The 14,728-nt window shown below is 36.9% G+C and overlaps 1 protein-coding gene across 1 annotated transcript in view; it reads right to left on the bottom strand.

The window, feature by feature from the left end:
- The window catches only part of cmya5 (cardiomyopathy associated 5), an 80,529-nt gene that overhangs the window by 39,390 nt on the left and 26,411 nt on the right, over positions 1–14,728 (bottom strand). The window contains exons 3-4 of the mRNA XM_051929495.1: positions 5,766–5,861; positions 1,167–1,400 (exon numbers count right to left, since the gene is read on the bottom strand). Coding sequence (XP_051785455.1) covers positions 1,167–1,400; positions 5,766–5,861 — 330 coding nt within the window. The remainder of the gene's footprint in view (positions 1–1,166; positions 1,401–5,765; positions 5,862–14,728) is intronic.

Genomic DNA, 14,728 nt, shown 5'->3' with positions numbered 1-14,728 from the left:
ACAAACCATTTAATTCTTCTAAAATAAATCTTCCTCTAGAATTTCTGGAAGTAAAACGTTCGATAAAATATCTACTGATAAAAAAATGTTTTAAAAATTTGGACATGAGCATCAGTAGGCTTTGTGAACCAAGTCACCCGAGCTATTCTATAAAACTTCAGTAATTATTTACTGCTTTGATGCTGATCTTTCTGATCATAAAATAGGTCATTACTATACTAATTGACGAGAAGAATTCATAATTAATTGCAGAATTACAATAATTGAGGGTTCCTCTATAGTACTTCTTTCTCTTGCACAATTTGGCTCAAAAACTACTCAGCACATCGTCATCTCATAACAGGCTTATGTTTCGAGTTTGGTATTTTTCCATCCAGCTGTTTTAGCTCTAGATCATCCTCAAGAAACAATGACACAAAAAGCATACACACACACACACCAAGCGTAGAGATTTCGATGTTTTCGGTATCAGGGGACCCTAAAACATCAAGATCTATCAAAAACCAGAGACTGAAATTTTTGACTAATCTAAAACTTTCGCTCCTCCCCCACAGATGATAGGTTATGGTGGGGGAGGGCACAAAGTAATATATAAAAACGCATCATGGCTTAGCATTGTAAAGTTCACATGTTGAAGTCCTCCTTCTTCCGCTATCAAGTGTATATTTTATTACAAAACCTTACAGAAAAATATATTTTTACAGGTTGGTATAAAATGTATAAGCAGTGAAATAATATGAGTGAACAGATTTTGCAAGATGATGAGAAAAGAAAAAGTAATGCACATTTCATTGAAGGAAACAGCAGAGCTACAAATAACAGGCAGAAGCTGTAGGAGGTTTAATTTAGGACAGACGGATGGCAAAACATCTTAAGGACTGAAGATCATTTATCACTTTAAGGAAAGCTGTCACAGTATGTATTGGAATTGGATACACTGTGAGGTGTTAAAAATAGGTTTGACTTGCATCTTATGCAAAGCTATAGTGGAGTGGGGATGGGCAGTCAGGACTGCAAGCAGATTCGGTCACATTGCAGCTTGCTCTTTGACTAGTTAGAAAAGGAATATAACAGAAGAAAGCACAGTAAGGAGACATGTTGGGTTATTGTAATGTAACAACATCCTAACACTGAAGTATTTTTAAGAGTTATGTATGGTTACTTACAGATACAAAGGTGAGCTCATCAGGTTCCTCAGATTCTTTCACAGCTTTTTCCAGAATGTCTTTTGCAGACTCAATGCTCTCCTGGAAGGTCACCAACTGGTCATACAGTTGTTCCAGTTTGATTTTCTTCTCATCTTCCAGATTCTGAGACATCTCATTGTACCTATCCAGCACTGCCTTCATCATTTCATCATTCTGCTTGTCAAGCTGCTGCTCAGTTTTGGTGCAATTTTCCTGTTTTTATTTAAACACAAACTAAATCTATTAAAGTTCCTAAAATTAACATATAAACAAAAAAGATAATCTAGTAATTATAATTTTAAATGATTAACTAATACAATAGTACTAAAGGTAAAAATGTAAACCGATAAAAAAAAGTCATACATTACATAATAAAGTAACATATCAAAGTGTTTGGTGGCACATAAAAACATAGCCCACAAACCACAGAGTACACAGTTAAATGGCCTTCGTGACCATTACAACACAAAAATTCAATAATGAAACACTTAGCTACACTGTGTAGTGTATCCTGAGTAATGAAGTTTAGCGAGGTATACACTAGAGACAGTGGGAAGTCAGTATATCTGGCATAATAGATACTGGGGGTTTGTAAGAAATGCTAATATGAAATAAAAAAAGTGATGCTACTCCAAAGAGTACTAGTAATGCATACTGGGGAGTACAGGTTAACTTGAAATCTTGCTAATAATGAAGAAAACTCCCCATACTTCAAAGAGCAAAACATAGAAGTGCAGGTACAGAGGCCCACTTCAAGCACTGATTAACTAGTTATTATGTAAAAACATGTCATACTGAAGTCTGTTCCCACTATGAACTTTAAAGTCTTTTTGTTTGTACCACAAGTGTGGTACTCTTTGTGAGAAAAAGCAATCAAGCATTCATCCATTTTCTCTATTGCAGGTTCTCCAGGGGCCTCATGCATAATGCCATGCGTAGAATTCACACTAAAACATGGCGTAAGAACAAAAGTGGAAATGTGCGTACGCTCAAAAGAATCCAGAAGCATAAATCTGTGCGTTCGCCAACTTCCACGTTTTTCCGCTCCATAAATCCCGGTCAGCGTGAAAAGTAAAGTATGTGCATGCACCTGCTGTCCCTCCCTGTCTCCTCCCAGAATTTCACCTCTTTGAATATGCAAATCAATATAAATAGCCCTTAAGATCAGCGTTCTGTGAAAAGACAATGGCAAAAGCACGGGGGAAAATAGAAGAATTTCTGCGAATACCAAGTGGAGGCAAGGAAAAAATGTACTATTTGTTGGTTTAAACAGTGGTATAAATAACAAAAGGAAGTTGATCGAGTGACATAGAGTGTCGGAGAAACTCGAAAGCTCAAGTTCACAAAGTCGCACAGTGCCTGAAATAAAAAAGAAGTTGTCAGATATCAAAGTCGCCGTGAAAAGGTGAGTCGAAGCCCACCGTCTGAGTGTCATATGAAAGCTTAATTAGGGTACAGAGAAAAAAAAAATAGGGACACAGTGGGGAAAAAAGGTAGAAATGTCAACTTTAATCTCGAAATTTCCAATTTAATCACGTAGTTTATTTTGTCATTAAAGTAGAGCATCATAAACTTCATCTTTAAATCATTTAATTTACTAATTTCTCAAATACCATCGTAACTAAGGTACCACGTTCAATGCTTTGTTTTGTATGTGTTCTTCTATGTGCTCTATGTGTGTGAATCACTAAATGCTTCTTAAACGGGCTTTCTCTTCCTCTGACTGGACACAGAATCCATTACATTTGTGATATTACAGAATAATTTAAATACTGAGATGTATACAAGATATCATTTTCATGATGCTAGGATTTAAAGCATGTTATTAAACATGGGAACATGGTGGTGCAGTGATAGTGACGAGCTGGTACCCTACCCAGAGACTGCCTCACGCAAGATGCTTGCTGCGCCGTGCAATAATTTATTGCAGCAGTATTGTCTCTTTCAAACGTACTAACCCCCAATTCCTGTCCTTCCTTTTCTTTCTCCAAGTAACCAATCACCACACAATCAGCTCTGTAATAGATGTTAAGCCATCTGTAAGCTTAGAACGCCGATTCTTCAAAACTTTTAAGGAACATTGAAATATCTTCGTAGTACATTTTTAATTATGCTATCCATCTATCCTTCCAGTATCATGCCAGCCCCAGCAAGAATACAGTGCGAGGCAGGAACAATCCCTGAACTAGCTAGCACTGTGACACTCTGTCCTCACATATTTAATTACTAACAATATAGATTCTTTAAATGATGTTAAAATTTTATCTCTATAATGTAATAAACATATTTTCACTGCAATTCATCTTAAAAATTATATCGTCATCATATGTAAATATGCGCTTTATAAAGTGGCTCAGGTTGTGTAATATTATAACTGTATCGCAAGTTTACAGTGAGGTAATTGTACTTATAAGTACAAACAGTTCTACAAGGAGCACTTAATGGACTGATTGAATGCGTTTATAGTTCTTGGGATGAAACTGTTTCGAACCGCACTGTCCGTACAGGAAAGGCTCTCAAGCGTTTGCCGTTTGAGAGCAGTTCAATAGGCTGTGTGCATGGCTGAGGCAGTGTGTGCTTGACACTGTAGACCGATAATTCTCTTTCCAATCAGCTGCTGTACAGCTGTGATTCCACACTCAGATACAGTGGGATAAATAGTCTGAGTGGTGCATTGAGAGGAACAACGCTAAAGCAGGTATTTGGAATAGTTTTGCCATTCCGTGAACCATTATATTGTTACAGGTTAATTACAATCAGATGCCTTAAACTAATAAACAATATGCGGTTAATTTCAGTGTATTTATAAAGCCGCGCCAGGGATGTGCATCTAAAAAAGAAAGGGAAACCACACTTGAACAAAGGCACTGCTTTGACGCTGGGTGCCACCAGTTTGCAAAACTGAGCAGAGAACTTGCGTACGCCAGGAATTGAGCTAACATGAAAATGTGCGTGGCTTTACGCCAAATTTATGTTTTATACATCGCGATTTGAGTGTGGAAACGGGAGAATGCAACATTTTTGTGCGTACACACCATTTATACATGAAGCCCCAGGTGTTGAAGCCTATCAATGAAGTGAAACAACCCAAAACAGAACAGATGCTAGTCCACCACAGGGCACAATTGCACACACACCAGTTAACCTGTTGGGATATCTTTGGGTTGTAGAAGAATGTCTGAACACCTGGGGCCTCATGTATAAACTGTGTGTACACACAAAAATGTTTTTCAGCACTCACATCAAGATGTATACAAACTAAACGTGGCATAATACTACGTACATTTTCACAGCTGCCTCAGACCACACACGTTTCCGCTTGGTTTTGTAAATGGTGGGACCCAGCAACAAGTCGGTGCTGCTACTTCTGTGCAGTTTCTCTTTCTTTTTTATATTTGCATCCATGACAAAAGATTTATCAAATACATCAAATTTAATTACATATTGTTTACAAATTTAAAGCACTTGATTGTAATCAGTCTGTAACAATATAATAGTGCACAGAATGGCCAAACTATTCCAACTACCATGGCTGCTTTAGCATTTTATAGAAGACATCGCAAATGGAAGATTTAGAATAGAGTATGTATTTACAGATTTACATTGATTTCTTTTCCCATGATGATGACTGGCTTAACAGCTCTACTACCTCCTCCAGTGGTTCTGACTGTGGGATGCAACTCACCTTGTCCTGTCAACTTTGATATCTGACCACTTTTTTTTTTATTTCGGGTAATGTGCAACTTTCTGAACTTGAACTTTTGAGTGTTTCTGTCACGCTGTGCCACTCCATCAGTTTACTTTTGTTGCTTATACCACTCCTTAAGCCACTAAATAGTTTATGTTTCTTTGCCTCCACTTCACTGAGCAGGACCTCCATTTTGGATTTGCTGAAATTCTTCTTTTTTACATTCACTCTTGCCATTGTCTTTTAACAAATCATTGAGCGGAAGGGGCTATTTATATTGATTTGCATATTCAAATAGCAAAATTCTGTGAGGAGTCAGAGTGGGGCTATAAGTTTGTACATGTGTGCGAAAATTCACGTTTATTGGGATTTATAAAGGGGAGTTATTTACAACTTCAATTACACACAGTTTTATGCATCTAAATATTTTTTTTGTATGTTTGTGTATACGCACATTTCTAGTTTTGTCAGACATAAGAACATTAAGCAAACCTCAAACTGATAGCGAACAGAATGGATTTACATCCAGGCAGCTGTGTTAACCCCTAAGCTACTCACTGAAATGTTTGGTGCGTCTCAGTCAAACAATAAAATAATACACATGGTTCTTAACATTCAGTATTATGAGGATGCCTATCTGAGCTTATATCCTATCTGTCCACTGCCATTCTTCTTTTAGACACTTTCATTTCAGACTTCAATCCACTACAAAGTGTTCCCTCAACCTCTGTTACCAATCATATGACATCTTCAGTGACCTTACTATTGCAACGCAGTTTTGCATTAGGCCTACTTGGCGTCAAAGTTTCTTCTTAAAAGCAGCATTATCATCTTCTAAAGGCATTTGGATGGGAACAGAAAGCACAAGTGTTCTTAATGATGCTACTTACCTCAACAGTGTTAAAGGCTAATTCCAATTCAGAAACCAAATCTTCAATTTTTTCAGTTCTTGATTGCATTTCAGTTATGAACTCCACAAGTTTTTTCTGAAAAACAAACAGAATATATCTAAGAAGCTGATGAAGTAACAGCACTATAGCCATCCTTATGAGTGACAGCTAAAACCGTCTGTATCTTAATGTGCAATTTTTATTTTCAGGAGTTTGTAAGAAAATCAGCTTGACAGTGTATGGTTCACCACTTGGACCTCGTATTACCCAACACTGTCTTTCCTTCTTCTTAAACAAAAAATAGGTATAACCCATTGTTCTGATAAAAATAGTGCAAATACTTTGAGTCGAGAACTGGAAGATTAAAAGTAAATCATAAAATATGCTAAATTTAAAAACCAAAAAAATCAAGCTGATCATTCATCAAAGCAAAACAAAACACTGATTCTTTTGCAACATATTTTGTCTAAAATGTAAATACAAACATAGAAAAACACAGCACTAAGTGTTACAGGGTTATCCACCAAACTTGGATAAAGAGAAACTGAACACAGCAACTTTCATATCATTGCACTGCTGACGTCATTTGTCATGGCATTAAACCATATTGCCATAGCAACAGTGTAACAGCAGCATTACATAATTACAACAGCCATGAAAAAACAAAATACCACAGGAAAAATACACAAATAAATACTAACTAAGTCAAAACAAAAACAGAAACCTAACATAATTTGATTCAGCAACCCAAACAAAATAATATTAAATAATCCCTAGAAACAGATCTCCAAAGAGAAGTACAAAATTATAAATAAACAGAACATAATTATAACACCTGTATAAACTAAAACAGCTGTGCCCACAGATATTTAATGGATTGTCACAGTAAGTTACTGTTCAGAGAGATCTGTCAAAAAGACAAGAGAAATGAAAATAAATAGAAAACGAGCAGGACAATATCTGTGACGTAAGAGAGAATATCAAAACCAACAGATTTTGTAAATGACTTGGGACTCATATTCTTATCTAACACTAAGAAATGTTATTTGAATTTAAAGGTATATGACATATTCTGTGTTTCTTGCATTTATTTAGTGCCCTTTCTTCTGTTTTTCTTTTGTTAAAAATATGTTAATTGTTACATTTTCAGGTGAGACCTGAGATTGGGTAATTGCTCTCAGGTGCTGCTATTAGGTTTTTCAGCAGAACCTGCTGCCATTGCAGGATACTGCACTATTAACCCCTTTGTTGTGTTTTATTGAATTGCAATTATGGTAAGCCTGGCTGACTTAAATTTTAAACAGCTACCCTGTATTTCAGTAAAATTTCAATTACTTTTTGCACCTATTTTGAAACAGAAAAAATATTTTGGAATGTGTTGCTACAGATGAATATCTACCATGCCAATCCTTGTGCAGTTGTCCAGATACAGTATTTCCTTTTTCCGATAGGAGGACTGGGTATGTTTGGGTAGCATGTACCTGACATGTGGAAATTCATTTGTACTTTAAAAAAATAAATTATCATTAACTGACATAATGTTCTTTCATAGATTTTAAGTGACTACAATAAAACAGGGGAAGGACATCTAAGAATTACACAATCAAATTACTTACATTTTAGGTATGATAATAATACAATGCACATTTCTACATAGACTACTCCATATGTACTACATAAGATTTGTCTGCTGATTTCTTTCAAAAATGCTCACGGGGTCAGTGGCGTAGCTGGGGGGTGGGCAAGGGGGGACATCTGTCCCCGGGCGTAGCATCCAGGGGGCGCCAAATTAATGTTTCTTTTCCTTCCCCATTGCATTATGGCAAACAGGAGGGGGCGCAAAATCTTCAGTTGTCCCCGGGCGCTGAAAACCCTAGCTACGCCTCTGCACGGTATAAGGGGGATTTACAATTAAACCCCAGGTAGTAATGAGGGCAAACACAGGATCTTCATAAAATAAAAGGTTTGTTCTCACAAAATGCTCTATTTACATTGTGAAGCACAAAAGGCATAAAGATGCTGCCAATAACACAAGACAATCCAAGCAAAAAAAAAGTCTCAATACGGAATCTAAGGCATTGTCAAAAAACAGAACACATGTTCATAATATCCAAAAGAGCACAAGCACAGGAAAAAATTAAATAAGTCAACAAATATGTATTCAAAATGAGCTACCAGGAACTGTGGAAGACCAACTGGATTTTCCAACCCACTGAATCCGAACACAGGGTCACGGGGGGTCTGCTGGAGCCAATCCCAGCCAACACAGGGTACAAGGCAGGAACCAATCCCGGGCAGGGTGCCAACCCACCGCAGGACACACACAAACACACCCACACACCAAGTACACACTAGGGCCAATTTAGAATCGCCAATCCACCTAACCTGCATGTCTTTGGATTGTGGGAGGAAAACGGAGTGCCCGGAGGAAACCCACACAGACACGGGGAGAACATGCAAACTCCTCGCAGGGAGGACAAAATAAAAACATTGATGACCAAAATCAACATAAATAAAAGAATCAAGAATAAACAAGAGAGACATAAAACATGAACTTGAACCCCAGCCGATTTAACAGAAACACAGCTGTTAGAAGTTTTTTTAGGAAACACATGAGCACTCAAGCTGATATGCCAAAGTGGAGGGAATTAAGATTCCTACACTGAGTGCGGGTGTGAAAGTGGAAATCATTGGGCTCAAGATATGAGTTGACTCACATTACAAATGCTAGACCTGATATGTGCACCTCTCTGAAAGCATGTTCATGGAATGACCTTCTTTCCATATTTCAATCAGCCTGTAGAAGTATTGTGTGGTATACCGGTACTATAAAAGTACCAAACTACCAAATTTTTTAAAATGGTACTATACCAGCATTATGTATTGTTTAGTAATCTTTCTACATGAAAATGTGACTGAAATTGCTTTATGCTTCCTTTATTGAAAAGCAACCTCTATGTCTATTACTTTAAAAAAGGCACAGAGAGCATAAACTAAACAGTGGAAGTGGGATATGGGAATACTTTGCTTATAAGGCAAAAGTTGAAGGTGAACCCAATGATACTGCAGTGGCTGTTTGCTAACAGTGTCACAAGGCTTGTCTAGCCAAAGGACGCAACACATCAATCTTTATAAGCATTTATTCTTTACTCATCTTGATATTTTCCATGGGCACAAAATGTGACAGGTGTGAAGTGGTATTTACAGCAAAAACATGAAAAGCTAAGATGAATGTATTCCCATGGGTTGACAAGTGCAGTATTTTCATACAGCACGTGTTCACAAAGAATGCTATCCTGATCTTGTCTGATGAAGAGACATAAACACAAACTAGTTCAAGCTTAGTCATTGTGATTCTGTAAAGTGTGATGGAAAGCGTCATACTAAACCACATTTATCCACAATGTAGTCTTATGCATTACACACACTATTTTAACCAATGTGCATTTCACTATCATAGCAACATTAAGTCTGGACCTAAGAGGGACATGTTCTCCAAGAAGCCACGGATGGCAAAGGGAGTTTCAGATACAACATTGTGAGAAGCAGCTTATTGGGAAGCAGGAGAAGTTGGGCGCTATCCATTATTTGCTTCAGTATTTGTTTTGCTACTAGTGCTAAGATTTGAAAGATGGTATTGGTACTGAAGTCAAAATGTTTGAATTAATCCAACACTAACCTGTACGCAGTTTAAACATGGCAGCCATGTTTATATAATTGACTCCCTCTAAGTGCAGTTTATACTAATGTATTATTAACACCAGGGTGTGAGGAGATGGTGACCAGAGATTAGTTTTAAATTTTGGAAACTAACCATGAGAGGATAGACACTGCTAAAAGCTAAAGGCTGATTCGTAGTTTTTCTGACAAGCAAGAGGTTCAAATACAAGAGGGGACAAATGTATTGAGAAATCAAAAACAAGAAAGCAAAAACAAAACTGTTGTCAAACACTTGGACTATTTCAAGCCAGAAGTCCTGGGATGTCTTTCCCTGAAAAAAACACAACTGCACAGAAAATATTTAACACTAGGATACCAACTGCTGCATGCTGCCATCTTAAATAGGTGGTGCAATGACATTACAATGTCAATATCTATGTGACTAGCAACAGGGCTGTTTACTAGAAACAACATGGTGGCACTCACAAAACAACACACAAAGCAGTGACCGCTGCAAAAAATAACCACCACAAAATGTGCTAGGATGACATCAACATCATACTTTTTTGTGTTTGTTTTGATAGATGCTGCTATTTTGGAGAGCTATTGTTAAGGTAACACTTTAGATACTGCAAAAATGCATATATTCATTATTTATTCTTATGAAACAAGACCTTAATAAATGCTTTGTTTGGTTTTATTGACACTTACAAAGCAACAGTAAAGTAATTTTTCACCTGTGAAATCTGGCTTTACTAAAATAACTTACTTTGGAATGGTTAGAAGTGTCCTAAGCGAGACATACAGCATTTCTCTCATATACTACAGTATTGTATACTAAAATATTTGGCCTGTAGATGCTTCATATTATTAAGTAATTTTACCAGCATATGAAATGCCACACTGCACTGAGATGAATACCCCAGCCAGTCAAACAGACCGAGTTCTTTCAGAGGTTTACCAAGCACTCTGAGATGGTAACACCTAACTCATATCAACTGCAAATTTGTGAAAAGGTATGTTGTTACTGTCCTTTCACAAGAAAATGACAATTTAAAGCAAATGTCACCAGAGCTCTAATTATCACCCACACAGTTTAACACAGAATATCTGACAAAAAGGATGCAATGTAAACCCAAATTCCTTTTTGATTGTGGGAAATGCCAGAACTTCAGCTTTGCGTTGTGATTGGTGTCCTTTACTAATTTTTGTTTTGCATTTTCCTGAGGAGTTTCTGGAACTTCTTGGTGGCTATTTTGGGATTTTTAAGGTCAAGGAAGGTGATTCCAAAATGTATTTTGTCCTATTTTGAATCATTCCGAAGTTGTAATCTTTGATGGACAGAGCCATTTTGTGACTTTCATGTTTGCCGTTGCCGAGACAACCTCCCAGAAGCCCCCGGAGGCATGCTTGTAAGATGTCATCGGTGCGACCCTATAACGAGTCATTATATTATCTGTGTTTGGATAAGTTGTCTTATGTGCACTTTTCAGTATTTTCCTTATTAAGCCGATGAGCCCTAAGATGGAGAACTACATGGTAAGTTACACTGCATGAAAGTTTCCAGGGGAATTTTGAGGACAGATTCCATGATCTACAGCTGTAAACACTACAGATTATGTTCCTCACTGACCCTTTACTGTGGAATCAACTGTTAAAAATTCCCGTAGATGATAGATGAAGCAGCATCCCAAATAGAGATTATTATAACCATAGAATTAAATCACTTGAGTGTATTAACCCTCTGAAATGACACCTAAATGATGAAAAAATTTCAAAATAAACTATTCATAACACTTATGATGTGCCTCTTTGCAGTGCAATGGCATGGTTTTTTGGCTCAAAATGTCTGACTGGTTGGCCAGCTGTGGTGTATACATTGATATGCACAGAGGACTAATATGATGTTCTGCTTTATGCATACTTTCTTAAACACAGCACTCATCTGTGACTCAAGACAGTGCTTATTAATGTCTGCCAAACCCCAATGTTCACACTGGAGATGTGCCCTCGTGACCTTTCCTGGCCTATAGTTTTACTTAAATGTCTGCCACTAGCCCTTCTTCTCTCTGGTACTCCTTAGCTGATATCTCTCCCAGTCACCCACATTCAAAACATCTCAAATGCAAAATGTATTTGACTTTGAAAGAGTCCACTGCAGTGTGGAGGCATGACAACAGCTGTTTAAAACATCTCAGAGCAACTGACTCAGAAACACTATGCAAGAGAAATGGCTGGCACTGTAACATAAACCACAATAACACGTCATATATTTGAAATTAAAGGAAAGGAACAGCCTTGATCCCATCTACCATGGTTGAAATTAAGCTGAAATTGATCAAACACATTCAGATTTCAGTGTGCTTCAAAAAAGCTATTGGTTTTACCAAAGGAAATCATTTGCTGCAGTGCATAGCACCTTTAAAAGAAGTCCTAGGACATCTCAGCAACATTTTTAAAATTCATAGCTTGAAATGGCAAACTGTTTCTGTTACCTTACTCCCCTGGGTCCCAAATGAGGGGGAGGCACCAGGAGTGTCCCTTTTCAGCACTGATCTCAGGATTCTCCCCATACAAGTTACATAAGTAAGTTACATACAGAATGTCTTATACTAAAGTAAGAACGGTGTAAAACTCAACATATCTTTTGGTGTGGGAACTTTATAAAACCAGATAGGTTTTATAGTTACAGTACATGTAGCATCACTAAGAGAATACAAAAATCACACAACATTCTTGATTAACATTCATCTAAGCAATATTATGATTGCCTTAAAAGGAAGGCAAGTCCAAAGAGACTATTAAAATGGTAAACAAACAAGGAAATGACAGCCTTTCACATGTGGAACCAAAAAAATTGATAGGATGGGTTGATGCTAAAATACCAAAATATCAAAATGATGCCAATCTCGACATTGACAAACATTACAACAGAAATAAACAAAAACACAACATCCACAACAAAACTAAACTCTACTTCAATAGACAAATCTTTCCTAAAATCTTTCCCAGCAATGGTCTTCATTAACTGTTTGGACCTTTAATCCACTGGCCATGAGACAATGTGAGTTATCTCTTATAATGACACTGCAATTATGTCAAATTTCAAAATTAACTGCCCAAATAGTAGCAACAAAATTTATGCAAACAACAATGTAATGGTGTGTATGAAACTTGTCCTGACAGCAAACTTGCAAGTAAACCTTTTGAGTAGAACTGGGAGATGCACGTAGAAAAGCAAACAAGTGTCGAAGCCAGTAAATTAAAAAAAGAAGCCAAAGCCAAAACACAAAATTTGAGGTTGAGAGGACTAGCAAGAGGTCAAAACTGAAAGAAACTTGTGAGAAACATGCCATCCTTTTATCCTTTCATGTCAAATCCAAGACTGGTCACAACCTCTGAGGCATAAAAACAAAGGGAAAGTGGACGATAGCTATCTATCTATAAAAAAATGATTGTTACTCAAAATGATGGCAATTAAGGACCAAAAACATCAACCAAGACGTTGCAAAAACAAAACACAGCAACTAAACTATTAAGAATTTTGAGCAATTAATGACAGAAACAGAATCCTCACCCTCAAAAAGCCACAATTCAAGAACAAGATAATAATTTATAATCAGAAGCAACACCAAATCATGATAAAACTACTGCAGAAAATGTTGATGCCATCATAAAAATCCTTAGAAATTGTGCGTGTTAACATCATAAAAAAAAGACAAAAACAAAAAAAAATAAAAATAGCAATGTTAGCACACTTGTCCCATTGTTGTTTCTTTTTCCTGATTGTTATGAATGGTGCTTTGTTTACTTTTGTGGAGGAATTTGTGTTAATCTATTGTATACATATGACTTCATACAGTATTTTTATTTTTCTCTGTCAGCTTTAAATCCTAACTCTGTCAAAATGGACTATTTGTCAACTGGCCATAGTTTAACAATAAACTAATGGATAGATACTGCTGGGTTCCACTTATGTTTCAAAATACTTGGTTTTCTTTTCTGTTTAAACAAAACTGTGTCTTTATATGTAATCATCCTTTTTTTTTAAATTTGTAATGCTTTTCTTTTGCTTTTTTATCAAGAATTTGTCACAGCAGTCAATGTTAGCCTTCAGAAAATTTATTCTGTGTGGATTTGTTTCCACCACAAATTGTGCTGACTTTTTATTTACCATAGAAAATGATAAATGTGCTTCTTTATATCTGCATTCTAAGACAATTCCCATTATGTAAGAGGCATGCTAGCTTATGTTCCATTTGCGACTCTGGTCACTCATCTCAGGATCTGGAGCAGTAAGATGCAGATAAGAACTAATTCATCTTGTCTCTAATTAACCAATATTGTGAAATTGTACAAGTTACAATCTGTATCCTACCTTTATTCATGGTTTAATGTTCTAAAATTTATGCTGTCAGAGAAATAAATCCTTTCCATGACATCTGTCAGATATGGGTATGGTTGATTTAGGTGTACTTATAATACCTTTATATGTTGTGAACTAATCAAAGAGTTCATTCAGAATTTCTGTAAGAGTTCTTGATCCATCTGTGATAAAGTGCAAGACAGAGGTCCATGGCGATGAGTAGTTTTTAATAAATAAAAATGGAGCATCATATGGAATGGTGTAAAACACATCACCAATCGACATGGAGTGGTGGAAACATGTCCTCTGTAGTGACTAGTCACATTTCACCTGGCAGTCCAGTAGACAAAACTGGGTTTGGAAGATGTCAGTAGAATGCCACTATAAAGTTTGGTGGAGATGGGATAGATAATGGTCTGGAGGTGTTTTTCAGGGTATGGGTGGGCTCCATGGATCCAGTGAAAGGTGATGTTAACACTAGAATATACATTTGTGGTAATAGTTGTGGGGAAGGCCCTTTTCTGTTCTAGCATGACAGTGCCCCTGTGCACAAAGCCAAGTCCATAATGATTTGGAGGAACTCGAGTGACCTAACCTCAACCCTACTGAACACCTTTCAGATTAATCAGAATGAATGCCCATTGTGATACAAGTCAATGCCATTCACCATCAGTATCTGATCTCCCCAATGCTCTTTTGGTTGAATGGGCACAAATTTCCAAAGATAGACTTCAAAATCTTCTGGAAAGAAGAAGAGTGGAGGCTGGTATAGCTGCAAAGGAAGGTCCACCTCTACATTAATGCCTTTGGTTTTGGAATGGAAAGTCCAACAAGCTTATATAGGTGTGATAGACAGGTTTCTGCAAACCTTTGGCCATATAAGTGTACTATATATTAATGCAAGTGAATCAACAATAGAATATCTGGGCAATAAAAT

Source organism: Erpetoichthys calabaricus, chromosome 7 (assembly GCF_900747795.2).
Source record: "Erpetoichthys calabaricus chromosome 7, fErpCal1.3, whole genome shotgun sequence".
NCBI lineage: Eukaryota > Metazoa > Chordata > Cladistia > Polypteriformes > Polypteridae > Erpetoichthys > Erpetoichthys calabaricus.
The sequence above is the reverse complement of the archived record's forward strand: the minus strand, read 5'-3'. Positions and strand labels throughout refer to the sequence as shown.